Source organism: Triturus cristatus, chromosome 7 (assembly GCF_964204655.1).
Source record: "Triturus cristatus chromosome 7, aTriCri1.1, whole genome shotgun sequence".
NCBI lineage: Eukaryota > Metazoa > Chordata > Amphibia > Caudata > Salamandridae > Triturus > Triturus cristatus.
The window spans coordinates 1,245,886,744-1,245,913,971 of record NC_140590.1 but is presented as its reverse complement, the minus strand read 5'-3'; the positions used below and the strand labels follow the sequence as shown (position 1 = coordinate 1,245,913,971).

At 53.1% G+C, this 27,228-nt stretch overlaps 1 protein-coding gene across 4 annotated transcripts in view; it reads left to right on the top strand.

The window, feature by feature from the left end:
- The first annotated feature begins 414 nt into the window (after positions 1-414).
- KAT8 (lysine acetyltransferase 8) overlaps positions 415-27,228 on the top strand; it is a 236,767-nt gene continuing 209,953 nt past the window's right edge. The window contains exons 1-2 of one of the 4 annotated variants that reach the window (XM_085618705.1): positions 415-873; positions 14,784-14,858. In XM_085618705.1, the coding sequence (XP_085474831.1) occupies positions 546-873; positions 14,784-14,858 (403 nt within the window). In that variant the 5' untranslated portion in view covers positions 415-545. The remainder of the gene's footprint in view (positions 874-14,783; positions 14,859-27,228) is intronic. The other 3 variants (XM_085618706.1, XM_085618703.1, XM_085618707.1) reach the window with 3 other exon arrangements.

Sequence of the window (27,228 nt, the reverse complement as noted above, 5' to 3'; positions counted from 1 at the left end):
GTAAATCAGATATCAGTGCATTGAGAAGTATTTTTCTATAAAAGTAATGGTTATCAAACATGGATTTAGAAACATTTGTGCTACCTCTCACCCACCGCAATATTGCCAATAGTTAACTAAGGCAAGTCAGTTGTCATGTGCAGTATTTGCGCGAACGGGCCTGCTAGTATACATTAACATTATAGTTTATTAATTCGAAGACAGGAGAAGGCTTTTCACAGCGCACATCCTAAAGTCATGTATTTCGAGGCACTCGTATGTGATAATGAAGAGAAAGTAAAATAAACCAATTCAGACAGCGGGCGAATAAGTCTCGCGTCACTTACACCAAACTGCGTTTAGACGCACGCGCAGTGTAGACTCTTACGTCTGTCGGTGTTGCTTGTCCTTTGAGTACGCACACGCGCTACGCTCTTTGTCACGCAGGCGCAGTGCGTTCCTTCGCGGTTATACTTGTAGTGGATTCTGTTTGCTGTTCTGCGCACGCGTGGCGAGAACCTTGTAGATTGTTGTCGTCTGTACTTGTTGGGATTGTGGCGTATTGGATGGCGATGGCGACGTTGGGGGAGTTGGAGGGTCTGCAGCAAGCGGCGGCAGCTGCAACCGTACCCCTGCAGGACCTGCCGCCGCGGTCCCTCACGCCGCTAGCAGATTTGGGGAGCACGAATGGACTGATGGTTACAGAAGACGATAGCATGGACGCGGAGCCCATGCGAATTGAAGAGGCACCCATTGAACAGACAACGGGGCTCTCGCCACTCCAAGGCGGCATGCACGAGGAGGAACCTCCCGCCGAACCTGGGGGAAGGGACCCCGAAGTGACTGTGGAGATAGGAGAGACCTATCTGTGTCGGCGGAGCGACGACACTTGGCGTAAGGAAACCAGTTCCTAACTAGCTCGCTACTGTGTGTAACAACTATTGCATGACACTGCCCCATCCTCATAAATCGTTCGCAGTGACCCAACAGTACCCTGCACAGTGCGTGAAACGGATACCTTGGTTCAGAGCACGACCTTGCAACTGCCCGGCACCGACACGCCATATGTTACTCATGAGCACGGGTCAGGCATTCTTTTCTCTTCGGAAGGGCCTGTAGTGCCCTGCGGGATAAGTTCTAGTGTTCAGCAAGATGCTTTAAATACAGCCACTCCCTTGAGGGTTGAACACACTCGCACCCCCACCCATCCATCCTGGGTGTCACGAGTGACGTTGCCCCATCAATAAAAGTGCCCGGGTGCACGTGGCCAGTTACAGTTCCCAAGTAGGCTGCGTCAGTGTTGACATTTATACAGCATGTGGGCCTAAGGCCCAACACACTACAGGGCCCACAACATTTATCGCATAGGGTCTGACACTGCCCCCCTGCCTACATTTTACATGCAACTTGTGGTTATCGGAGATTCATTGACCTAGCCTATGATTGTTCTCCTTTAATGCCTTAGAAGATGGCCTAATGTCTGCTTGGCCGTTTTGTGATTTTTAGGTCTCGCCTGGTCCAGCGCATGCGCTGGTCTGGCCGAGACATTTTGTATGCGGGTTTTCCAGGTGCTGCCTGTGGCCTAAAGCCTGCGTGCACGTGCACCACCGCCATGTGTACCTCCGCCGTGCTTGATCGCTTTCGCGGGCCGCGTCATTTTCACGGCCAATCCTTTTTAGGTCTCGCCTGAGACAGCGCTTTAGCGAGAGCTTTTGTAAATGGGGGATCTGGAAGTGCAAACGAGTGCTTTCAGGCCTCCAAATACAGTGCATGTGCGCCGGCCGGGCGCGCGCACCATTTGGAGGCCTGAAAGCACTCGTTTGCTTTCACTTTCGCGGGCAGCACGGCAGTAAAGATCGGCAGTAAAGATTGCAATCTCTTTGTTCCCAGCATCAGTGAGATGCAAATGAACAAACAGCGTGAGGCCAAAGGTCTTATTTTTTTTAAAACAAACCAGGTCACTGCTACAGTGAAAGGAACAACAAGCATTTACAATGCAATAGGTCTCACATTTACGCGAGTTTGAGCTATTCACATTGCAAATAACAATGCCTTTTATTTGTGTTTTCGTTTTTCAAACATAAATTAAAGGCATCGTCATTTACAATGCCAATAGCTTAAACTCGCGTAAATGCGAGACCTATTGCATTGCAAATGCTTGTTGTTTTTCCTTCCACCCAGCTCCATTTCTTGTTCTCCCCATGTTACTTTCTCCATAGTGACTTTCATCCCTTTGTCCCCTATTTTTTTTTTAGGTCGAGGACCGCCGGTCTGCCGAAGGCAGAACCGGAAGTCGGAGATTTAATGACTTGGAGAAGAGGGGCTTGAACCCGCCCCTCTTCTCCCCTGTTCTCCATTGGCTGGCCTCTTCAATGCTGGCCAGCCATTGGAGAAGAGGTCCCGTCACTCCGATCAGGCCCCGTCCTTTTCGGATCGGGGGGCGTGTTTTTTGCAGAAAGTCTAATTATCTCCTCCAGCCAATGGCAAGAGGAGATAACAGCAAAAAACGCCCCCGAATCCGAAAAGGAAGCTGCGTGTCTCCGAGGCATTTCTGCTCTGCCTCGGAGAAAGGCGGTGGTGTCTTCCGGTGCCCTCGTTTTTTTTAGGACTCTGAAGCTATTCCTGCATTTGTTTTTAAACTGCCCGAATCCATCTCCACTGTGCTCGAGGCGTCATTCCCATCCGGTAGCTTCCTGAGAGCCTCACTTCGTCTGGCTACAGTTTTAGATTTGGAAGCAGGTTCTCCGTCTTAGGCCCCATGATCTGTGGTCGGCGTGTAAAGATCCAGAGACTGCTCCGCCTCTGCCTGCCTTGCTGGAGCACACTGCGTGCTGCTCGCACACACAGCGCTCGAACCGCGCAAATAGTCTCTGTCTTGCTTCCCCCGATGCGATCTCCACTCACGGACACCTGAGCCGTAAAGTAGAAATGCAGCCACAGAAACAGCATTGGGGCGTCTGAAGAGCTGCGTACCGCCGCACCATCAAGGACCACTTGATCTAAACCCGCGTCGGGTGAGGTAAGGGACGACTGCCAGTCCGGCCACTCACGCTGCCACCATCTTGCCAGCAGTTCAATGCCTAATGGGATTAGTGCCCCACCATTTTCCATTCTGAAGAATCCGGTTAGCAAACCTGTCACACAGAGCAACAAGCATTTACAATGCAACAGTCTCCGCATTGTTAAAGTTAGAGCTATTGGCATTGCTCATGACATTATTTTTGTTTATGTTTTTAAAACATTTAAAGAAACGGCATTGTCATGAGCAATGCCAATAGCTCTAACTTTAACAATGCCGAGACCGTTGCATTGTAAATGCTTGTTTCCACTAGCCTTCACGTTTCGCCACCCCACCACTGGACCCACTTGTTTTCTTTCTTCATTCTCAGGCACATTGTCTTTCTCTGACTTCCTCATCCACCCCTTGCTTCCTCTTGTCCGTCTTTTACCCCTTGGCCTGTCTGTCTCCTGTACCCGCAGTCTCCCTGTCTTTCTCTCTTCCCAGTATGTTTTACGATGTCTTTCTCTTCTCCGCCAGGCCCCTGTGTGTGTGTGTGTGTGTGTGTGTGTGTGTGTGTGTGTGTGTGTGTGTGTGTGTGTGTGTGTGTGTGTGTGTGTGTGTGTGTGTGTGTGTGTGTGTGTGTGTGTGTGTGTGTGTGTGTGTGTGTGTGTGTGTGTGTGTGTGTGTGTGTGTGTGTGTGTGTGTGTGTGTGTGTGTGTGTGTGTGTGTGTGTGTGTGTGTGTGTGTGTGTGTGTGTGTGTGTCTCTTTCTCTCTTTCTCTCTCTCTTTCTCTCTTTCTCTCTTTCTCTCTTTCTCTCTCTCTTTCTCTCTTTCTCTCTTTCTTTCTCTCTTTCTCTCTTTCTCTCTCTCTTTCTCTCTTTCTCTCTTTCTCTCTTTCTCTCTTTCTCTCTTTCTCTCTTTCTCTCTTTCTCTCTTTCTCTCTTTCTCTCTTTCTCTCTTTCTCTCTTTCTCTCTTTCTCTCTTTCTCTCTTTCTCTCTTTCTCTCTTTCTCTCTCTTCTCTCCTCATGTCATCCCCACCCCCCCAGAGCCTCTTGTTTCTTATCTCTCTTCCTCCCCCGCCGTTACCCCTGCTCCTCTGACTCTTTCTCACCTTCCAGGTCTTCTTGTCATTTTCTCACCCTAACCCTGCTCTCTTCTCCTTCCAACGGGGCCCTTCTCCCTTCCTACAGGACCCCCCTTGTCTGTCATCCTGGGGTCTCTTCATCGAACCCTCGCCTCTCTCCCTGCCAAACCCCTTTTCCATTTCTACCCACAGCTCTATAGTCTTTCTCCCCCTTACATGCCCTATCCTACAGCATCTTTCACTCGTATCTCTTCCCCCAACCCCTCCTTTCCACCTTAGCTGTTTGTCCCTTGAGGGCCCCCTTGTCGCTTTCTCCCCTCAGAGCCACCTTGTTGCTTTCTCTGCTCCAGGCCCCCTTGTCTCATTCACACCTATTCCCCCCTCTGTTTTTCTCTTGCCCCCATATCCTTCTCTTCCACTCCTTTCTCTCCCCTCAGAGCTCCTTTGCCTCCCCCATCGTGTGCATCTTCTCTATTTTTTAACCCCCTTAGTCTTGGCCTCATTCTCTCCCTCCTTAGCCCCCTTGACTTTCTCTCTTGTCTCTGCCCAGTGGGAATCCATGTTATTTTTAATCCACCACCATGTCTATTTCCTCTTGGCCCCCATTCCTCAGTCTCTTGTTCACCCCCTCCCCCGGGCCCCCTCTTTCTCGGTCTCTTGCCCAGTCCCCACTTTTCTCTCTTCCTTAGTTTTCTTTTGTAAGCTTTCACTATCACAGCTTGCCCCCTCTTGCCATAATCTCACTGTCTTTCTTAGCTATTCATCCCGACTTCCTTATTAGGTTATAGAAGGGGGTGATTGACGTCTATCCGCAATGCAATTCTATTCATAGTTGGCTTTGTCTTCTATTTTACTTTGTCAAGTGTTTTTGCCCAGTCAGCGTTTCTGCACTCACATTATTTAGGCATGCACTTTCCTTGCTTGCTTCAATATTGTTTATTTAAGAGTAGTATTGAATATTTTGTTTATGGTACGTTCTCTAGGTTCCAAGTATGTGTGATTGTTTGCAGTAAATAGTAAGATGTTCTAAATCTCTTCAGGATTCATTACAATGACCAACAAAGTTAATAGTCTACAAGGCCCAGTTTGGGCAGTCTCGTAGGCATGCAAAAGGATATGTAAATGGTCCAGTATTTGAATTGTGGGGTCAATGTGGACATTTTGTTTCTCAATTACATAATTCCCTTTAGGCTCGTTGGCAATAACACCTAACGTTATACTTAACAGATGGGATTACTACTTAATTGATTTGCTGCTCACATAAATATTAAAACTGTTCATTCATGTTTGGAAAAATGTATATGCCTTGTGCCATATCTGCTGGGCCTGTGTTTGCTATTATCGAAGAGCTGATATTATTATACATTATGATAATTTCAGTGCTATCTCCTCTAGATTGCTGTGGAATAAACTCTTAACTGTACCTAGAAACAGTCAAACCTCCCTAAATAATCTACTTGGACACTATATTTTGTCGCATTAGTTATTATCCATCTCCCTACTTTCTGTGCACCTAGGTGCGCATCTCTCTTCCACTCTTTTTCTACCTCACATTTTCTCTTCTTTCTTTTTCCTATCCCTCTGAGAAAATACCTTTTCTGAAACCATTCTCTAGAATTGTATTACCTTTTTAGGTCTCGTCTGACCCAGCGCATGCGCTGGTCTGGCGAGACTTCTTGAGAGGGCTCCAAAAAGTGCTACCAAGCCAGCCTAGAGCCACAGTGCATGTGCGCGGGCGCGCGCCGCGCTTTACCGCCATTACTTTCGGTTTCACGGCCGCTTTGATGTTTGATCGTGATCGCTTTCGCGTCCGCACGGCCGCTTTGCATAGCCAATAGGTCTCGCTTTTGGGACCTTATAAGTATTTAGTTATGTAACTGTTGCATGGCTAAACACTTATAAGGTCCCAAAGGCGAGACCTATTGGCTATGCCAATGCTTGTTTCTTCTTCTGACGCAGAAGCCCTCTGTAAAATTTCTTGAAGCAGCTTTAAATGTGTCCGAATTATTACAAATAGTTTTATGAAAAGGTTTACAAATGGAAAATAATTTCATAGCAAATATTTTAAATTCCAATCAATTTAGTTCAAATATATCTTTAGTCATTTATCCTGTGTGATTTTACTGTGTTTTTACTCGTTTATGCCACAGAAATATAACAATCCATCACAATATAATACAGTTGCATACAGAGTGGAAAAATTTATAATTTTGCACATTTTCTAATGTTTGGTATATGCCAGGTTAGAGAGGCTACCGAGTTGCATATCAGAGGAGTATGTACCTGCTATACAAATAACAGAGCTGATCTGCATTGACGAAATTTAAGATCTTTAAACATTGACAGTATTAACTTATTTGTAGGCAGTGAATAAAAAAAAGAACAGTGTGAAGGGCATGCTTTTTAGCCCATGTGTCCAAATCATCTGCTATTTTCTATTCCCCTCGAAACATCAGAATATGAATCTCATCTGCTAGTTCCCACTCAGTTGTTTCTTAAATCTTGAAACTTGTTGCAGGGCTCCCTGTCCCCAACCAACCTATAGCTATACACCTCTTAGCCAGGACCAAAGCAAAGTGCATACATTTGAATTGCCGTTTGTAGGTCTGGCGTTAACGAAGACCTTTTGATTTTTACTAAAATAATATGTGTACTTAAAGGGACTTTCATCCACTTCTCTTCATCTGCTGGTTTCTTGTCCTTTACCTTTTGCTTCCACCCACTACAGCATATGAAATAGGGCAGTGGGTCGGCCTATTTAAGCTACAGGTTAACTTTATGGGCCCCAGAATCTGCAGAAGAAAAAGCGTTAACAGAAATGAAATTATCAACGATCCACAGTCACTAATACAGTGAACCCGAACAAAAACATTCTGTCCAAAAGTCCTCTGTTGACAGATAACTCAATGATAAGCCATGTTGCAAGCCAGATACAGACAACTCGCAATGTGAACACTTTTACTGCACTTCCTCCCAAAATATGGCTGCCATTACCAACAGTATAGTCCTTCCTCAATGTTACTAGTGTAGCAATGTCTAAACTTGAAGTGAGAATGAGCCCACAGAACAGCTTCCTTACTCCTCATAGCGCCAACAGAGACCTTGAGGCTCAAACAATGAGACCTGCAGCGCTCACTTGCCGCTGTTTTTCTGCACATTTATTTCACGGCTGCTCCGAGCTCCCCTTTTTAGGTCTCGCCTGACCCAGCGTATGCGCTGGTCTGGCGAGACTTTTTGTGAGGGCTCAAAAAATGCTATCATGGCCAGCCTAGAGCTACAGTGCATGTGTGCGGGCGCACGCTTAGGATTAGAGGCTGGCAAACCTCGTTGTGCTCATTAAACGTCCGTGATCACTTTCGCCCGCGATCACTTTCGCGGCGCCCCTTTGATGTTCTTGTTCAAAGAACATCAAACATCAAAGAACATGCCGTTGTGTTAATGCTTTGCTGCGCCCGTTTGACTTACAGTGTGCTTTCTCTTTCCATAAACTCGATGTTTGTGTTCCTTTATGTTGAGATGCTTTTAGTATTACTGTTTTGTGACTTAAAGAACATTAAGGAAATGTTATTGTGAAACTGGACAACGTTCACAGTGTTTATTTCTGATCGCAGCGGCTGCTTCATGTCGGTTGCACCATTCAGGGAGTCCTTTCATTGGCGCTTTCATGAGGACATGATGAGGAAGCTGGAAACTTTTGGCACATTCTCTTTAAAAGCACAGCATGTTGGCGACTGGTTAATTGATTAGCCCTATGTAGCGCTTTAGATCTCAAAGCGCTTTGATGGGTGCAGCAGTTACAACTCATGAAATATGGGGTGCAACTCACAATAAGGGGGCAGGTTTGAGTGCACATTGGCTGAAATCGAAATCTTAAGATGATGGGCTGTGTGTATCCATTATCAGCACTCACTCTTCGCTAACCACACACAACCACACACACCTACACACACACACATGCTTGTTTATGTTCTGTAGGGAAGAGAAGCTTGAACTGTGGATCCCTTCTGTGGTGAAGGAAGCTTGTTTTGGGCCACACACGATACCCTGCTAATAACACATTCAGGTTACCATACGGTGACTCCGTTATTCCTAGGTAACAAGTTCTCAAATATTATTTATAGGGTGTGTTCTGCCTCAGTGTACGAACCAGAAACCGCTCTGTAGTCCAGTTTATAGAGGTAGTGCGTCCAGCATTACCCATGCAGTTGTGTATTATATGCGGCAGGCGCCCTTGCAATACATGGCTACATCCACTCTAATATTCTCCTATCTAAAGAAACAAGCATTTGCAATGCAATAGGTCTCGCAGTTGTTAAGAGTTTGAGCTATTGGCACTGTAAATCGCGATGCCTTTTATTTATGTGTGGGTTTTTAAAACATAAATAAAAGGCATTGTCATTTACAATGCCAATAGCTCAAACTCGTATAAATGCGAGACCTATTGCATTGCAAATGCTTGTTATAAGAAGTCGTAACAAACTGCAAGTATTTGCTTTTATGACAGAACAATATTAAAAGGAAAGCATAGCAAGCAGACTGTAAATGTACGCAGCCAGGCCTGCTTTGTCTATGGGGGGTGGTGCGTGGCTAAACCGGGGTGACAAATACAAGCATTAGCGAATACTGATCTGCGTGCTGGTGGTACGAAAACATGTTTTAAAATGTGTAATTACCTAAGTAATGTAATTACTGAAAAGGCATCAGATGTTTATGATTTGAAGAGCACCTAAACCTGTCAAGCGTTTATAAAATGCATGCTACTGCTACCGAATTTGCTATGACACTAGTTTTGAAAGTATATGGTAAAAACTGAAGTTAATAATTTACTAAGTATTGGAGCTAACATTTAAAAAAAAAAAAAAAAAAAAAAAAATATATATATATATATATATATATACAGGAAACAAACAGTTTTTGCAATGTGTGCAGACGAAGAAATGCGTGCAGACAGGAGCAGATAAACACAACCCCAAAAAGTACATTTGAAATGCATGGAGACGGGAGGAGCCGAAGAACTTGCAGCAAATGGTGCTTAACAAGGAGGCCCGAAATGCAGAGCGATAGCGATCAGGGAAATGAAGCTACAACCAGATCAGGCTTCCCCAGGGACGAGACTCTTAGGGGCCCACAGCCAGGCGTCCTGTCCCCAATCAAAGATTGGGGACAAGATAAGAGAAATGGTGGAGGGACGAATATGGTGGAGAGATCTTCTGCAAAACTCCAGTATCTCCCTGGAGCATTGGTAGGTAGTGGATTGCTCACCTAAAGTGTCTGAACAGCAAGTAGTGGGAGGGATCGGGAATAGTACCAGAGGAAGCGGTATTTGGTAGACGTGAAAGAAGAAAAGGTGTTTTCTATTTGTACTGTAGTTATATGCTGAATGGGACATTCATGAGAGGGGGTGGTGGGGAATAGGGAGAATGTATCGCATATTGGGTTGAAAAGGGTTGTGTGTAACATTTATGGATGAGTGTGTTACGTAGGGCTGTGCGGTACGGGCTGTTATTTGTGGTTGGAGGACGTTGTCTAGGGACGGGTAGTGGAACACCTGTATTAAGTAGTGATAGGTCGGTTTTTAGCAGGGGTAATTATGTTTGGTATTTCCTGGGTTGGGTGTTGGGTGTATACCCTGGGCTGGTGGTAGGTAGGGTAGAGTTATGAGCACAGCCTGCGGTGACGAAAGATAGGGGGTTGGCGGGGTCACCTGAGTGTAATGCAGTCCTTATCTGGGCAGCTGCGCTGACATCTGTGACAGATCAGAGTCCGTCACATTCAGACAACCTTCTGTTGCCCCCTCCGTGGAGCTGCTGAATAATGAATACCTTCTCCTCGGGAGGGGGCGCGGGCGACGCGCTTCTAGGTGAACAGAAAGGAATGGGCCAAACCATCGGGTGACATTCCCGGACATCTGCCCCTCGCTACAGCAGGAACATGGAGCGGGGGAGGCGAGAGCCGAGGCGGGGCGGTGCTGTTGCTGCAGTCACTAGAGGAAATGAGCAGGAAGACTGGGGCAGGACAGTGACAGGAGAAGTGGGTGAGGAGGCGGGGAAGAGAAAGGGACATGAAGGGAGCAGGAAGTAAAATAAACTGAAGAAGAGGGGCGGAAGAGGCAACTGAGTAGAAGAGAGAAGGGGGAATGAAGGGGTAGAGAAAAGGACAGCAGAGGGAATGCAGCGAGGGAGACGGGGCAGAAAAGTGGGCACGAGAAGATGGAGTGCGGGAAGGGGAAGAGACGTCAAAGAGACCAGTGAAGTGGGGCAGAGGCAGGAGAGAGTGGGAAAGGGTGTGAGGAGAAGGGACAGTATTGGAAGCAAGGCTACGGAAAGAGCGGGGCAGCACAGCGAGCGAGCTGCTGGGGTAACAACAGGACTCAGAGGGTGGCGGAAGAGTGTCAGGTGAGGGAACGAGTGGCAAAGTAGAGTGGCAGACGAGGGAGTGTGAAACTGAGCGATCGGATCAGGGGATGGGAAGGTTGGAGAGAGGATAGAGAAAGCGAGACGGTGAAGGAGGGAGAAAAGTTAGGAGAGGCAGTGAGAAAGGGGAGATAAATAATAAGGAGCAGCGAGGTAGTGACTGTAAGGGGGAGGACAGCGCACAGAAAGTGAAGGATGAAGGCGCGGAGAGAAGAGATGGAAAGGAGCTAACTGTAAACTGAAACTAACAAAAGGAAGTCTCTGACTGGATAAACAAGCACAAGCCCGGCGGAGCGTGGCGTGGGTGCTTGGCGGGGGAGCGCATTCCAGGCGGGGGAGTGGACCCTTTGAAGTGCTCCCAAAAGCGGAGTGCATGGCGGCACGATGCGCGTGATTGTGCGCGTGCTAGCCATGCAATCCGCTTTTGGGAGCACTTTGAAAAGCCCTTTTACAATAGTCTCGCTTTGCGATCGCTTACGCGATAGCAAGGCGAGACCTAATAAAAGGGACCAAGTGGGTGACTTAGTTTAGGGAAGTCAAATATTTAAATAGCTCTGATCAAAATTAGTGACTTTGCTAAGCCAGGTTTTGCAGAGACCATGACCAAAGCGATCACAAATCCTGGCCTAAAAACTAACAGCTGCTGTAACCAGTTGTATGCTACACTATAACTCAGGGCCACTAGTGCAATTCCACTGCTGTTTCTTGTTGCGAGTAATTATGGATGTGACATGCTTTCCCCATAATCCGCACATTTTGCAGATAGTGTATTTACCAAAGACTTTGGATATGAAATTGGCAGACTAAGAGACACTTTGCAACGGTTAACTGGTCCTTTTTCCCCTGTCGAGGACAGATATTATCACACTAAAGATGTGAGAATTTGGCCCAGATGTAGTTAATATCCCTGAATGACTGACTGGATAAATGACAGCTAGAAGTAAAAACCCAATAAGAATGTTATTGAAACTGGGCCGATGTTTTTTCTTTGCAATAAAAGCATTTTGTTTATTTACTTGTGCACATTTTATGTCTACATCGCACTGTCCTCAAAGGAAGAGATATTTCTATAGGGCACTCCTAATCCCCAATATTTTGCATGTTGTTACGACTTGTCATCCTGAATTTAAAACACATCTCTTACCAGGTCACATAATATAAATGGAGTGTACAATACAGATCTGCAGAGCTGCTTCTTCGTAGAATGAAATACATAGAAAGGCACTTGCAAAATTATAAGATCTGACCTTAGTAAATGTGAATCTTTTTCTTTTGAAAGTATATGCAATGAAGATTAAAATAAATTAGAGATTGACACAACAGCCCTCGCACTGAAGTGCACAACGTTTTAGGCAGATGTGCACATCTGATAAAAAAACCAGCATTGGTAAAGCCACAAGTGCTCTTCATCTAACCCAAATGACTTTGGCAATGGTTTTTAGCGATGTTTTACAGCCAATGCTGTGTGGTATGTCTAAAGAGTAGGAAAAAAGAAAAGCCTACAACGTGGCTGGCTGTGTCCTTTTGTAGGCACACGGAGTAAGCCAACCAAATGACAAACGTCCTTTTATAATTTCATTTACCTATTGGAGTTGGATCAGTAAATAAGAACATAGAGCACATTTTTTTCTAAAGCAACTTGGAGGGCGCTGATGAGGGAAACATGGGGGGCAGAAACAACACTGAGGGAGGAGGAAAACGAAGAACAGCACATGGGTGGGAGCAACATGGAACATGAGTTGGAAGAAACAAATGGACAAGAAAGCAACACTGGTGTAGAAACGCACAAGGGAGAGCGCAACATGAAAGGGGTGGGTAGAAGCACATGGAAGAGAGAAAGCAACACAAGTGCAGCAGAGGGGGTGGAGAGAAGTGCACGAGGGAGGCATGTGGAAAACAAGGTACCCGCATGGATTGCTTAAACAAAAGAAACAAGAATGTGGTCACCCTCAATGCGTGATCAAGCACACGCAGACTCCACTCAGGTGATTACTCACCGCCTCTCTGACGTTGGATGCAATGACTCGGTCACAAACGCCCCAGTCCTGCGCCCAGGCGTTGTTTTCAAACATGCTAGTATGTGTGCGGTGCCTCTGGAGGGAACAGACGGGCGTGTACATGCCCTGCACTATTTACCTCTCTGTTCTGAAGTACAAGACTCATTAGCCATATCTTTGTCGCCATCTTGACACTGATAACAAATGAACACCCATTATCTAGTCCCAGAGGTCACGGGGAGGTGGCTGCAGAAGAGTTTGTGTAGAACCGGTTCTCTGCTGGTTTCCCAGAAGCACCTGCAGCCAAACAGCACTGTTTGAAGTCTCCATAGAAGAAAACCAACTGACAGCCGTGATGATTTATAGGAAGATGTCGTTAGTGCTGCTCATCAGATCACCCAGGCCAAGGCAGAGAGACACTGCCAGAGCAGTCAGTGTCACCGGAAGTACTAAGGGGTGCAGAGGCAACACCGGCACTTGGGAAGGAAACCACCCCAATATTAACTCAACACATTTGGGAGATGATTTGAGTAATCAACATCCAATGGGTTCCTGAAAAGATACAATTCGATAAAGAAATGATGAAACCAAAATAAATTGGTTCCTGCGAAAATAACTGTACATAAACGGGCACTCTTGCACCGCTGATGCCATTTATCGGGCCAAAACATAGTGTTAGCGAAGAGGAGAATGCGAGGGCTGGACTTTTGCCAGCTGGATAAGATACCCGCCTGACTTTTGAATAAATTACATTTTAATCACGTCCACTGCATACATGTTATGGGAAAGAAAAAAGATCCACTAGCTTTTCCTCAGAGGTGAGTTAATGGAGCTGAACAAAACACAGAATTGTCAAAATAAAATAAATTGTATTTGGACTGAGGCTGCTCTCCAACATTACCTTTCCACTGTATATCCGGACGCCTACTGAAACATGGAATTTTAGCTGCAATTATAAGATCACAATGCAGCACATTAAAAAATATGGACAGGAGTTTTAACGTTTTATGTACATCAAAGAGCACTTCGAGATCTCATCAGGGGTAATAGGCACTATATACATCCTACAATTTAATGTATGCGTGTATTATTCCATGCTGCTCGTGGTTTATTTCAGTAATTTTATTTTAGCATGCCACTTAATAAAAAATAGTACTAAATTATATGTAAATAAGTAACACTAATAATGCAATAAAAACATAATTGTTGACTACAGTAGTGTGTTTAGAAGAAGAACCATGGGCTTAGGTGGAGAAAGATGAGATGAACAGAGCCCGAGAGCGAGTGGAAAGAACAGAGGAAAAAGGATGAAAGGCGTCACAGAGAGAGATGGGAAGTGACATAAAGAGAGTAGAACGGTACTTGAGGGAAAGGAAAACAAGCCGCGTTTATTACTTGCTGGGAAGCTGCATCCCCGAAGACCCGGTGGAGGCGAGCTGCTTTTCGGAAGCATCGCCGGCGTAATGGGCATTTTTAGGTCTCGCTAAGTCAGCGCGCATGCGCTGCTCGGAGAGACTTTAGTAGGTGAGTTTTCAAAGTGCTGCTGAAGACTGGCGGTTCGCGCGTGAACGCAAGCTTGTCGCTAGCCAGCAGCACTTTGAAAACTCACCTACTAAAGTCTCTCCGAGCAGCGCATGCGCGCTGACTCAGCGAGACCTAAAAATGTTGACCAAATGCAAGTTTCTTATGTCACTGTACGTTAAAAAAAAGTTGTTCATGGCACATACAGCCATAGCACATCGAGTGAACCATTTGGATGTCACTGTGTACACATATCAAGTGGTATTGGGTCTTGCTTCCTTAAGGTCAGGCGAGCTCTATAAATGGTGAAGTGAACTTGAAAGCTATATCACATATGTAAAGGGTCAAGGATAGAATGTTGCAGCTGTGGCACAGCCTTACTGCAGCAAAGTTCTCCATGGTGCAGATCTGACTGCATGTAAACATAAAACGCGAGTCCTAGCACTGCCTAAATCCAATTTTAACAGCATACATAGCATATGCACTTTACAGATGTCACTGTGAAAGTGTAGTTCTAGAGGTGGATGGTTTTAGTGCTAGAACATCCTTACCTAGTGCAACAGATTGGCATGTCTTACTTTTAGCTTTGTAGGTTTCCTCGGCATCACTGATGACGACAGATCGTATCCATACCAGTCGAAACACATGTCACTTAAATTTAGAAAGATTTATAAACTGAGGAGACGAAAACAGCTAAAGGAACTAACAGCACAAGTTCATAGCCTAACTCAACGTATTCTATGTAGTTCTTTCTGTTGTAACTCCGTTTTTTTTTTTCATCCTTTAGATTCAGCGGAAGTGATCCAGTCCAGACTGAACGAACAGGAAGGCCGGGAGGAGTTCTATGTACATTATGTTGGATGTAAGCATTGCTCGATTTTTGACATTTTTGCTGTTAAATGTGTGTAAGGTATGGAATTCTTTTCAGTGATCAGCTGTTTGTTTCCCAGTCTTCTGCTCGCTAGTAAGATGCTAATTAACTAGTGACTTCTGGCATTCTGTGTTTTGTGTGTAAGCGTACATGCTTTAGTGCTCGCATGCCTAAACATTGTTTTTCATTTCAAAGAGTGGTGTGTTGTCCTCATAGCTGAAGCAAGTTGGGTCTAAAGATCAGAATGAATAGCTGGGCATTACATAACAGTGCTTTTTGTTTTATTAATGTTTTTAAATACTCTGTTGTATTTCCATTTTGTGCATAAAAAAATATATTGCATTTTAAAATCCAGCAAGAAATCATAACATCATGTGAAATGTATATGCATAACATAATGAACCTATGACAGTCTACACCAATCCAGACCCCCGTGCACTTGTTCTGTATTCTCACTTGTATGCCCTGAGGGCATATCAGGTATATTGAGCAGTTGTACTTCTCACACTACCTCACAATCCAACCAATCGCTCTATTTATTGGTATGCGTTTGGGGACATCTCCTCGAGACATATATTGAAATCTCAAGTTACATGAAATGATTTGTACTCCACCCATTTCCCCAACCTGGGTGGATCTGAATCACACCAGTGTCTGGCTAGGTCTCTTTTGGCCATTACTAGTCCTAAATATAGCAACACTGATGTTTGCCTGTTGGCTTCCAAGTCCAGGGATGTATTTAAAAGAAACAGTTTAGGATCATTATAGAAATGCCACCCAGCCACTTCCTCGATCTTATCTGGCCCTTTAGGGTGTGATATAAGGGGATAGTTCTGCAGCGTGAAGAAAATGCCCTGTGCCTTCTTGTTTTATTGTGTTGAATGTTGCAGATGTGTCGCAGAGGATGAGGGTCTCTTTATTATAGCTGTTTATGAGTTTCAGATTATCTTTAATTCACTTGGGGTGTTTGGCTTCTTAAGGTGTGTTAGAGGTGGCTTCTTAAGGTGTGTTAGAGGTGGATTTAAGTTCAAAGGCTTGTCTGGATTGTTTTATTTTTTGGGTATTTAACTTGAGTGTACTTAATCAGTTTAGCTTTGTATATCTAGGGGTTTAGTGCTGACAGTAGGGTAACGAGGTACAATACTTAGAGAATGCTAGCCCAGGATCTTATGCTTCTGCTCTTGTCAATGTCATGTAGCTGAGAGCTAGATATGCACCCTAATTTACTTGCGTTGAATTTCATGTTTATTCATTTTTGCAAAGCACTGCATTAAACTGTTTAGGGTGCTGACACAGAGAAGTATAAAAAATGGTAAAAGAGAAAGTTGAGACTGCATGGGATGGGCTAGGGTTGTCTAATTTTCTTAAATCTCAACCCATGAGTCTGTGCTGATTTCAGATAAAGACAGGTCTAAAGAGTTCTGCTTTCAGAAGTTTCCTGAACTGCTTGTAGTTAGTCTGATATTGGGTTGAGGGTTTCATTCTTTTCAAGGATCGTTGATCAGGTTTACAGATCTGAACTGATGTTTTTAGAGGGTGCACAGCGAGGTGCCAATTTCTACATGTACTTTGTGTTATTGTCCCAACATTCTTTGTGTGTGGTATGTAAGACCTTAAACATGATCATAGCATTTACTCACACCCCCTGCGTGTGGGAACCCCCTTCCTGCACGTGGGAACCCCCTTCCTGCGCGTGGGAACCCCCTTCCTGCGTGTGGGAACCCCCTTCCTGCGCGTGGGAACCCCCTTCATGCGCGTGGGAACCCCCTTCATGCGCGTGGGAACCCCCTTCCTGCGCGTGGGAACCCCCTTCCTGCGCGTGGGAACCCCCTTCCTGCGCGTGGGAACCCCCTTCCTGCGCGTGGGAAGACCTTCCTGCGCGTGGGAAGACCCCCCTGCGCGTGGGAAGACCCCCCTGCGCGTGGAAAGACCCCCCTGCGCGTGGAAAGACCCCCCTGCGCGTGGAAAGACCCCCCTGCGCGTGGAAAGACCCCCCTGCGCGTGGAAAGACCCCCCTGCGCGTGGAAAGACCCCCCTGCGCGTGGAAAGACCCCCCTGCGCGTGGAAAGACCCCCCTGCGCGTGGAAAGACCCCCCTGCGCGTGGAAAGACCCCCCTGCGCGTGGAAAGACCCCCCTGCGCGTGGAAAGACCCCCCTGCGCGTGGAAAGACCCCCCTGCGCGTGGAAAGACCCCCCTGCGCGTGGAAAGACCCCCCTGCGCGTGGAAAGACCCCCCTGCGCGTGGAAAGACCCCCCTGCGCGTGGAAAGACCCCCCTGCGCGTGGAAAGACCCCCCTGCGCGTGGAAAGACCCCCCTGCGCGTGGAAAGACCCCCCCTGCGCGTGGAAAGACCCCCCCCCTGCGCGTGGAAAGACCCCCCCCTGCGCGTGGAAAGACCCCCCCCCTGCGCGTGGAAAGACCCCCCCCTGCGCGTGGAAAGACCCCCCCTGCGCGTGGAAAGACCCCCCCTGCGCGTGGAAAGACCCCCCCCTGCGCGTGGAAAGACCCCCCCCTGCGCGTGGAAAGACCCCCCCCTGCGCGTGGAAAGACCCCCCCCTGCGCGTGGAAAGACCCCCCCCTGCGCGTGGAAAGACCCCCCCCTGCGCGTGGAAAGACCCCCCCCTGCGCGTGGAAAGACCCCCCCCTGCGCGTGGAAAGACCCCCCCCTGCGCGTGGAAAGACCCCCCCCTGCGCGTGGAAAGACCCCCCCCCTGCGCGTGGAAAGACCCCCCCCCTGCGCGTGGAAAGACCCCCCCCCTGCGCGTGGAAAGACCCCCCCCCTGCGCGTGGAAAGACCCCCCCCCTGCGCGTGGAAAGACCCCCCCCCTGCGCGTGGAAAGACCCCCCCCCTGCGCGTGGAAAGACCCCCCCCTGCGCGTGGAAAGACCCCCCCCCTGCGCGTGGAAAGACCCCCCCCCTGCGCGTGGAAAGACCCCCCCCTGCGCGTGGAAAGACCCCCCCCCTGCGCGTGGAAAGACCCCCCCCCTGCGCGTGGAAAGACCCCCCCCCTGCGCGTGGAAAGACCCCCCCCTGCGCGTGGAAAGACCCCCCCCCTGCGCGTGGAAAGACCCCCCCCCTGCGCGTGGAAAGACCCCCCCCCTGCGCGTGGAAAGACCCCCCCCTGCGCGTGGAAAGACCCCCCCCCTGCGCGTGGAAAGACCCCCCCCCTGCGCGTGGAAAGACCCCCCCCCTGCGCGTGGAAAGACCCCCCCCCTGCGCGTGGAAAGACCCCCCCCTGCGCGTGGAAAGACCCCCCCCCTGCGCGTGGAAAGACCCCCCCCCCTGCGCGTGGAAAGACCCCCCCCCTGCGCGTGGAAAGACCCCCCCCCTGCGCGTGGAAAGACCCCCCCCCTGCGCGTGGAAAGACCCCCCCCCTGCGCGTGGAAAGACCCCCCCTGCGCGTGGAAAGACCCCCCCCCTGCGCGTGGAAAGACCCCCCCCTGCGCGTGGAAAGACCCCCCCCTGCGCGTGGAAAGACCCCCCCCCTGCGCGTGGAAAGACCCCCCCTGCGCGTGGAAAGACCCCCCCCTGCGCGTGGAAAGACCCCCCCCTGCGCGTGGAAAGACCCCCCCCTGCGCGTGGAAGACCCCCCCCTGCGCGTGGAAAGACCCCCCCCTGCGCGTGGAAAGACCCCCCCCCTGCGCGTGGAAAGACCCCCCCCTGCGCGTGGAAAGACCCCCCCCCTGCGCGTGGAAAGACCCCCCCCTGCGCGTGGAAAGACCCCCCCCCTGCGCGTGGAAAGACCCCCCCCCTGCGCGTGGAAAGACCCCCCCCCTGCGCGTGGAAAGACCCCCCCCCTGCGCGTGGAAAGACCCCCCCCTGCGCGTGGAAAGACCCCCCCCCTGCGCGTGGAAAGACCCCCCCCCTGCGCGTGGAAAGACCCCCCCCTGCGCGTGGAAAGACCCCCCCCCTGCGCGTGGAAAGACCCCCCCCTGCGCGTGGAAAGACCCCCCCCCTGCGCGTGGAAAGACCCCCCCCCTGCGCGTGGAAAGACCCCCCCCCCTGCGCGTGGAAAGACCCCCCCCTGCGCGTGGAAAGACCCCCCCCTGCGCGTGGAAAGACCCCCCCCCTGCGCGTGGAAAGACCCCCCCCTGCGCGTGGAAAGACCCCCCCCCTGCGCGTGGAAAGACCCCCCCCCTGCGCGTGGAAAGACCCCCCCCTGCGCGTGGAAAGACCCCCCTGCGCGTGGAAAGACCCCCCCCCTGCGCGTGGAAAGACCCCCCCCTGCGCGTGGAAAGACCCCCCCCCTGCGCGTGGAAAGACCCCCCCCCTGCGCGTGGAAAGACCCCCCCCCTGCGCGTGGAAAAGACCCCCCCCCTGCGCGTGGAAAGACCCCCCCCCTGCGCGTGGAAAGACCCCCCCCCTGCGCGTGGAAAGACCCCCCCCCTGCGCGTGGAAAGACCCCCCCCCTGCGCGTGGAAAGACCCCCCCCTGCGCGTGGAAAGACCCCCCCCCTGCGCGTGGAAAGACCCCCCCCCTGCGCGTGGAAAGACCCCCCCCTGCGCGTGGAAAGACCCCCCCCTGCGCGTGGAAAGACCCCCCCCCTGCGCGTGGAAAGACCCCCCCCTGCGCGTGGAAAGACCCCCCCCCTGCGCGTGGAAAGACCCCCCCCCTGCGCGTGGAAAGACCCCCCCCCCTGCGCGTGGAAAGACCCCCCCCCTGCGCGTGGAAAGACCCCCCCCTGCGCGTGGAAAGACCCCCCCCCTGCGCGTGGAAAGACCCCCCCCTGCGCGTGGAAAGACCCCCCCCCTGCGCGTGGAAAGACCCCCCCCTGCGCGTGGAAAGACCCCCCCCTGCGCGTGGAAAGACCCCCCCCTGCGCGTGGAAAGACCCCCCCCGCGCGTGGAAAGACCCCCCCCCGCGCGTGGAAAGACCCCCCCCGCGCGTGGAAAGACCCCCCCCCGCGCGTGGAAAGACCCCCCCCGCGCGTGGAAAGACCCCCCCCCCGCGCGTGGAAAGACCCCCCCCCCGCGCGTGGAAAGACCCCCCCCGCGCGTGGAAAGACCCCCCCCCGCGCGTGGAAAGACCCCCCCCCGCGCGTGGAAAGACCCCCCCCCGCGCGTGGAAAGACCCCCCCCCGCGCGTGGAAGACCCCCCCCCGCGCGTGGAAAGACCCCCCCCCGCGCGTGGAAAGACCCCCCCCCCGCGCGTGGAAAGACCCCCCCCCGCGCGTGGAAAGACCCCCCCCGCCGCGTGGAAAGACCCCCCCCCGCGCGTGGAAAGACCCCCCCCCCGCGGTGGAAAGACCCCCCCCCCCGCGCGTGGAAAGACCCCCCCCCCGCGCGTGGAAAGACCCCCCCCCGCGCGTGGAAAGACCCCCCCCCCGCGTGGAAAGACCCCCCCCCCCGCGCGTGGAAAGACCCCCCCCGCGCGTGGAAAGACCCCCCCCCGCGCGTGGAAAGACCCCCCCCCGCGCGTGGAAAGACCCCCCCCCCGCGCGTGGAAAGACCCCCCCCCGCGCGTGGAAAGACCCCCCCGCCGTGGAAAGACCCCCCCCCGCGCGTGGAAAGACCCCCCCCCGCGCGTGGAAAGACCCCCCCCCGCGCGTGGAAAGACCCCCCCCCCGCGCGTGGAAAGACCCCCCCCCGCGCGTGGAAAGACCCCCCCCCCGCGCGTGGAAAGACCCCCCCCCGCGCGTGGAAAGACCCCCCCCCCGCGCGTGGAAAGACCCCCCCCGCGCGTGGAAAGACCCCCCCCGCGCGTGGAAAGACCCCCCCCCCGCGCGTGGAAAGACCCCCCCCCGCGCGTGGAAAGACCCCCCCCCGCGCGTGGAAAGACCCCCCCCCGCGCGTGGAAAGACCCCCCCCCGCGCGTGGAAAGACCCCCCCCCGCGCGTGGAAAGACCCCCCCCCGCGCGTGGAAAGACCCCCCCCCGCGCGTGGAAAGACCCCCCCCCGCGCGTGGAAAGACCCCCCCCCGCGCGTGGAAAGACCCCCCCCCGCGCGTGGAAAGACCCCCCCGCGGTGAAAGACCCCCCCCGCGCGTGGAAAGACCCCCCCCCGCGCGTGGAAAGACCCCCCCCCGCGCGTGGAAAGACCCCCCCCGCGCGTGGAAAGACCCCCCCCCCGCGCGTGGAAAGACCCCCCCCGCGCGTGGAAAGACCCCCCCCCGCGCGTGGAAAGACCCCCCCCCCCCGCGCGTGGAAAGACCCCCCCCCGCGCGTGGAAAGACCCCCCCCCGCGCGTGGAAAGACCCCCCCCCGCGCGTGGAAAGACCCCCCCCGCGCGTGGAAAGACCCCCCCCCGCGCGTGGAAAGACCCCCCCCCCGCGCGTGGAAAGACCCCCCCCCGCGCGTGGAAAGACCCCCCCCCGCGCGTGGAAAGACCCCCCCCCGCGCGTGGAAAGACCCCCCCCCCCGCGCGTGGAAAGACCCCCCCCCGCGCGTGGAAAGACCCCCCCCCGCGCGTGGAAAGACCCCCCCCCGCGCGTGGAAAGACCCCCCCCCGCGCGTGGAAAGACCCCCCCCCCCCCGGGAAAGACCCCCCCCCGCGCGTGGAAAGACCCCCCCCCGCGCGGGGAAAGACCCCCCCCCGCGCGTGGAAAGACCCCCCCCCCGCGCGTGGAAAGACCCCCCCCCCGCGCGTGGAAAGACCCCCCCCGCGCGTGGAAAGACCCCCCCCCGCGCGTGGAAAGACCCCCCCCCCGCGCGTGGAAAGACCCCCCCCCCGCGCGTGGAAAGACCCCCCCCCGCGCGTGGAAAGACCCCCCCCGCGCGTGGAAAGACCCCCCCCCGCGCGTGGAAAGACCCCCCCCCGCGCGTGGAAAGACCCCCCCCCCGCGCGTGGAAAGACCCCCCCCCCGCGCGTGGAAAGACCCCCCCCCCCCGCGCGTGGAAAGACCCCCCCCCGCGCGTGGAAAGACCCCCCCCCGCGCGTGGAAAGACCCCCCCCCCGCGCGTGGAAAGACCCCCCCCCCCCGCGCGTGGAAAGACCCCCCCCCCGCGCGTGGAAAGACCCCCCCCCCGCGCGTGGAAAGACCCCCCCCCCGCGCGTGGAAAGACCCCCCCCCGCGCGTGGAAAGACCCCCCCCCGCGCGTGGAAAGACCCCCCCCCGCGCGTGGAAAGACCCCCCCCCGCGCGTGGAAAGACCCCCCCGCTGGAAAGACCCCCCCCGCGCGTGGAAAGACCCCCCCCCCGCGCGTGGAAAGACCCCCCCCCCCCCGCGCGTGGAAAGACCCCCCCCCCGCGCGTGGAAAGACCCCCCCCCGCGCGTGGAAAGACCCCCCCCCCCCGCGCGTGGAAAGACCCCCCCCCCCCGCGCGTGGAAAGACCCCCCCCCCCCGCGCGTGGAAAGACCCCCCCCCCCCCGCGCGTGGAAAGACCCCCCCCCCCCCGCGCGTGGAAAGACCCCCCCCCCCCCGCGCGTGGAAAGACCCCCCCTCCCCCCCCCCCGCGCGTGGAAAGACCCCCCCCCCCCGCGCGTGGAAAGACCCCCCCCCCCCGCGCGTGGAAAGACCGCGCGTGGAAAAGACCCCCCCCCCCCGCGCGTGGAAAGACCCCCCCCCCCCCCCGCGCGTGGAAAGACCCCCCCCCCCCCGCGCGTGGAAAGACCCCCCCCCCCCCCGCGCGTGGAAAGACCCCCCCCCCCCCGCGCGTGGAAAGACCCCCCCCCCCCGCGCGCGGAAAGACCCCCCCCCCCCCGCGCGCGGAAAGACCCCCCCCCCCGCGCGCGGAAAGACCCCCCCCCCCGCGCGCGGAAAGACCCCCCCCCCCCCGCGCGCGGAACCCCCCCCCCGCGCGCGGAACCCCCCCCCCGCGCGCGGAACCCCCCCCCCCCGCGCGCGAACCCCCCCCCCCCCCCCGCGCGGAACCCCCCCCCCCCCGCGCGCGCGGGAACCCCCCCCCCCGCGCGGAACCCCGCGCGCGCGGAACCCCCCCCCCTTCCCGCGCGCGGAACCCCCCTGCGCGCGGGACCCCCCGGGACCCCCCCCCCCCGCGCGGGAACCCCCCCCGCGCGTGGACCCCCCCCCCCGCCGCGTGGAACCCCCCCCCCCGCGCGTGGAACCCCCCCGGGACCCCCCCCCCCCCCCCCCGCGCGTGGAACCCCCCCCCCGGGACCCCCCCCGCGCGGGACCCCCCCCCCGCGCGGGACCCCCCCCCCGGCGCGGGACCCCCCCCCCGCGCGCGGAACAACCCCCCCCCGCGTGGAACCCCCCCCCCCCGCGTGTGGACCCCCCCGCGCGTGAACCCCCCCCCCCCCGGGCGTGGAACCCCCCCCCCCCGGCGTGGAACCCCCCCCCCCCCGCGTGGAACCCCCCCCCCCCCCCCCCCGCGTGGGAGAGACTCCGGCATCATTTTTTGCACGAAACAGTGGTTCTCTTATAGAATTAGGCACATATGAGAGAGAGAACATAGTCTTAACTATTTTTAAAACCAGACAGTTACTAATTCAACAGGACAGACAAAAGCCAGGCAGATAAACGATGCTGCATTGCAATTAATGTATTTATTGCATATCATTAAAGAATGTCAAGCTTTTCTTCTGGTAGTCTAGTAAAGATCTAGTGCTCACAATTTGGTGAATAGACATGCAGTAATAAGTGAGTGATAGAGAAAAGTGCATCATATAGAAACAAAAAGACGTTTCACTCCTTCAGTTCTTTTTATATAGGAGTCCAGTATAGGTCTACAGTCGACGGCATTTTGATCTCTAATGTCCGGTCATCATCAGGACTAGATATGTCAACACCTAGTATCTAAAAATAAAGAAACATCGGAGTCAGATTTTTAAGTAGGAGGGGCCTGAATATATATTATCTTTGAAATTGCACTTGCTTGGTAAGAAAATAAAGGAATAAATCCGGTGAAATTGAAAAGCCTACCAGGCCTGTGCCTTACTCTGATGCATTAATAACTAACTGTCTGTTCTTATAAATAGTTAAGACTACGTTCTCTCTCTCACATGTGAATAATTCCCTAAGTGAACCACTGTTTTGTCCAAAACAAAGGTTTCACTGCAATTATGAATAATATGGCGTCCAGAGGCATCCCTGCCGGTGCCCAGAGATATCTTGAACAGAGGAGTTATCATTCCATTGACCTGTAGTCTGGCAGCGTGCTGGGCTTAGAGAAGGTCTATCAGTCTTGTGAACTTGTCTCCCACCCCAAGTCGCTTCAGTAGCTTGAATAGATAGGGCCATTCGAGCGAATCAAATGCTTTAGTGGTGTCTAAAAAAAACAAGCATTGGCATAGCCAATAGGTCTCGCTTTTGGGACCTTATAAGTGTTTAGTTATGCAACTGTTGCATGGCTAAACACTTATAAGGTCCCAAAGGCGAGTCCTATTGGCTATGCCATTGCTTGTTATAGGTGTGTTTGAAATGCACTACTAACAAGCTGTAGCCCGATGACTGACGAGGAGGGAGGGGGGAGTGAGAGCACAGAGCAGGGGGTGGTGGCAGAGAGCGCCTCGCGGACAGCAAGCCTGTGTTTACAATCCCTAGTGGGGGTGGGGTCATGGCCTTCACAGACGCCTGCCAAAAGCTTTTTAAATGTTAGCTCGTCACTAACTAAAACGCCAGTGCCTCATGAAATCAGTATCCCGTGTCCTTTGTCTAAATAAAACTCACCGTGAAAACGAAGAGGACGTGCCCCGCTACTGCTTAAAACCCAGGTGTACGCGCGGTATATTTAAATTAACAAAGTGCTTCCGACTGCTTGCATCTCTAAATGCAAGTATAAAACAAGCATTGGCAGCGCGGCCGTGAAATTAACGCTGCGCGGCCATGAAAGACAAAGTGAGCCACAGGGAAGGCTGGCATATGGTGAGCACTTTCGCGGCCGCTTTGATGTTCTCAGTGGCCGCGCGGCTCACTGAGAACATCAAAGTGGCCGCGAAAGAGATCAGCAGGCTGACAAATGGTGCGCGCGCCCGGTGCACATGCACTGTAGTTGGCGGCCTGAAAAGCACTAGTTTGCACTTCCAAATCCCGCTTTCTATAGCTCTCGCCAGGGCAGCGCTAAAGCGCTGGCTCAGGCGAGACCTAAACAGCGGATGCACTAAGGCTGGGGTCAATCGTGTGCAGTAGAGCGATGAACGGCCAGGTACAAACCCAGACTGATAAGTACGTACTATGCTTGCAGAAATGGGAGGAGACGTGAAGCTATCAAGTTTGCTAGAGTTGTATTATCTATATTTATCATGAAGAGGGGCCTTTATTATTCACAGCGCTGGGGGTCTTTATCAGGTTTTGAAATGGTGACAATCTGAGCTTCACAAAGGGAGAAAGGGGAGCACTCCATATGATATGGATTCTTCATACGTCTTTAGGGGATGCGGGCCGCAATTGGGCCTGATCCTTCTAGAAGGCGGAAGTGAGGCCATCCAGACCCAGGGTTTTGTCTCTAGGCAGTGCACTAGTAACCTGGACAATCTCTTCTACAGTGAAGGGCTCCTCAAGGAAGTGCCGGTGGCCCTTTTCCAGTCAGAGCAGCCGCACAAAATTCATATCAGGAATGAGGTCATTTGATGTGGGGGAGGGGCAGTCATTGAGAAGATGTATATAAGTCACAAAAGAAGGTGATCATTGCGCTTTGTGTTGAGTCCACCCCGCGTGAACGTTCTACTGATCCCCTATCAGCTTAACTATATCATCACTAACCGAGGGTTTGCGCAGTAAGTTTGCCAAAGTCTTACCTCCATATCACCGTGCACTGGCCTCTTTCCCGAGTAGTGTGTTTCCCTGTGCGCCGTGTCGTCGTATCCTGAGAGTTTGCTGCGGTGGACGCCAAAATAGATCCGCTGCATGTATCCAAGTATTCGGAGTTCTATGGCTCGAGTCCCTGCCTCGAGCCATGCCACCTCTCCCCGCAGTGCCTAGAGCACTCAGGCTTGCTAAGCTTTACAGACCCCGCGGATCACCACCTTGAAAGCCTCCCACAGGGTGGGCGGAGAGGAAAAAAATGCACATTGTGTTCGAAGCATTCATGTATTATGGTATGGTCATCCGCAGCTGTCTGTAGATGCCAGGAGAAAGCACACAATACATACTTTTTTGGGGGGGGGGGGGGGGAGCATTTTTAACAGGACTGGGGCATGATTAGATAATGTCCTTGGGAGGTGTACAACATTAGTGGTCCAGACATTCGCATCTCTAATCACCAGCCAGTAATCGATTCTCAATCACATATTGTGTGTAGGTGTGCTTGTGTCTGTCATTAACATTATAACTCACAGTTGTGTGGCAGTGCTAGGGTTGGGCGACAGGAGTTTCTTGATCTGCCTTTGCGTCAAGGATCACATTAAATCCCCCTCCACACACCCCGGTCGAACTGTCGTAGCTAATCACCAAACCTCTGCAAAAAAAGATGGATCGGCAATAGTACAATCAAAGGTTGTCCCTGTAGTGTGTCTGCCAGTATAGCATATCGACCCTGCCTATCGCTCGGTGTGCAGCGCTCATGCTATGAGATGCCCCTACGACTCAGCACTGCAACCCATCACGCATTGTGTAATATGCCACATGTTGCTCCACAATCCAGCACGCCCTGAGACTCCTCTGAGTGGCCTCCACCAGACGCAGCTCCTATAGCAGGCAGATGTCAACCATATGCCGTACGCTGACATACAGGTGTAAAGAGGGAGAGAAACATCCCAGCGGTTGACCTGTTGCAGACAGTATAAGGAGCAGAGAGTACACAGCTGAATACATTCAAGGGGATTGGTCAAATGGAGACATATCAAACCTAAGCTACTCAACAAGAACCTTTTTCCAACAGAACCTCCCACTTTGACCCCCCCAAACAGCCAAATAGTACCACCCCACCCAACATTCAAATCCTCTTGTGCACCCAGAAATATTAGAGAGGGAATCATCCCAAGGGGGCATCCAAGAGGCCCAACATACTACCATAGTGGCGAGGTGTGGTGCAGCGGCCAGGGCAGCTGACTTCGGAGCACAGGGCTCACGGTTCGATCCCCGGCTCCGGCGGCAGCTCAGCACCATGTGACTCTAGGCAATAGCTCACTTTATTTCCACAACGGCCCCCAGCGCCTTGAGACCCGTAAGGGTTAGTAGTTCGCGCTCTAAAAATACGGATTTTACCAGCTACAGGTGAGCTGGGTGGCCAGAAAGGAAAGTAACTCGATGGACGGGATCAAGTCCGGGAGCAGCGTCCGGTCCCACCCACCTGGAGGCTGCGCCATCAAGACGCGTGCCCCTGGCCACTCACTAGCTCAAAGTACCTTAAAGAGTCATGGGAGTCTGCTACGTCCTGCCCTGAGGCAGTCCAACTGCTATTGATCATCGATTCAGGATATTCTCCATCAGTCATTATCACTAAGGTGATCTTTCCCTGGATGTCTTAGTGATGACGATTATCCAGCGTCTGCAGCAGGAACGCTTCTGACAAATTTGACAGCA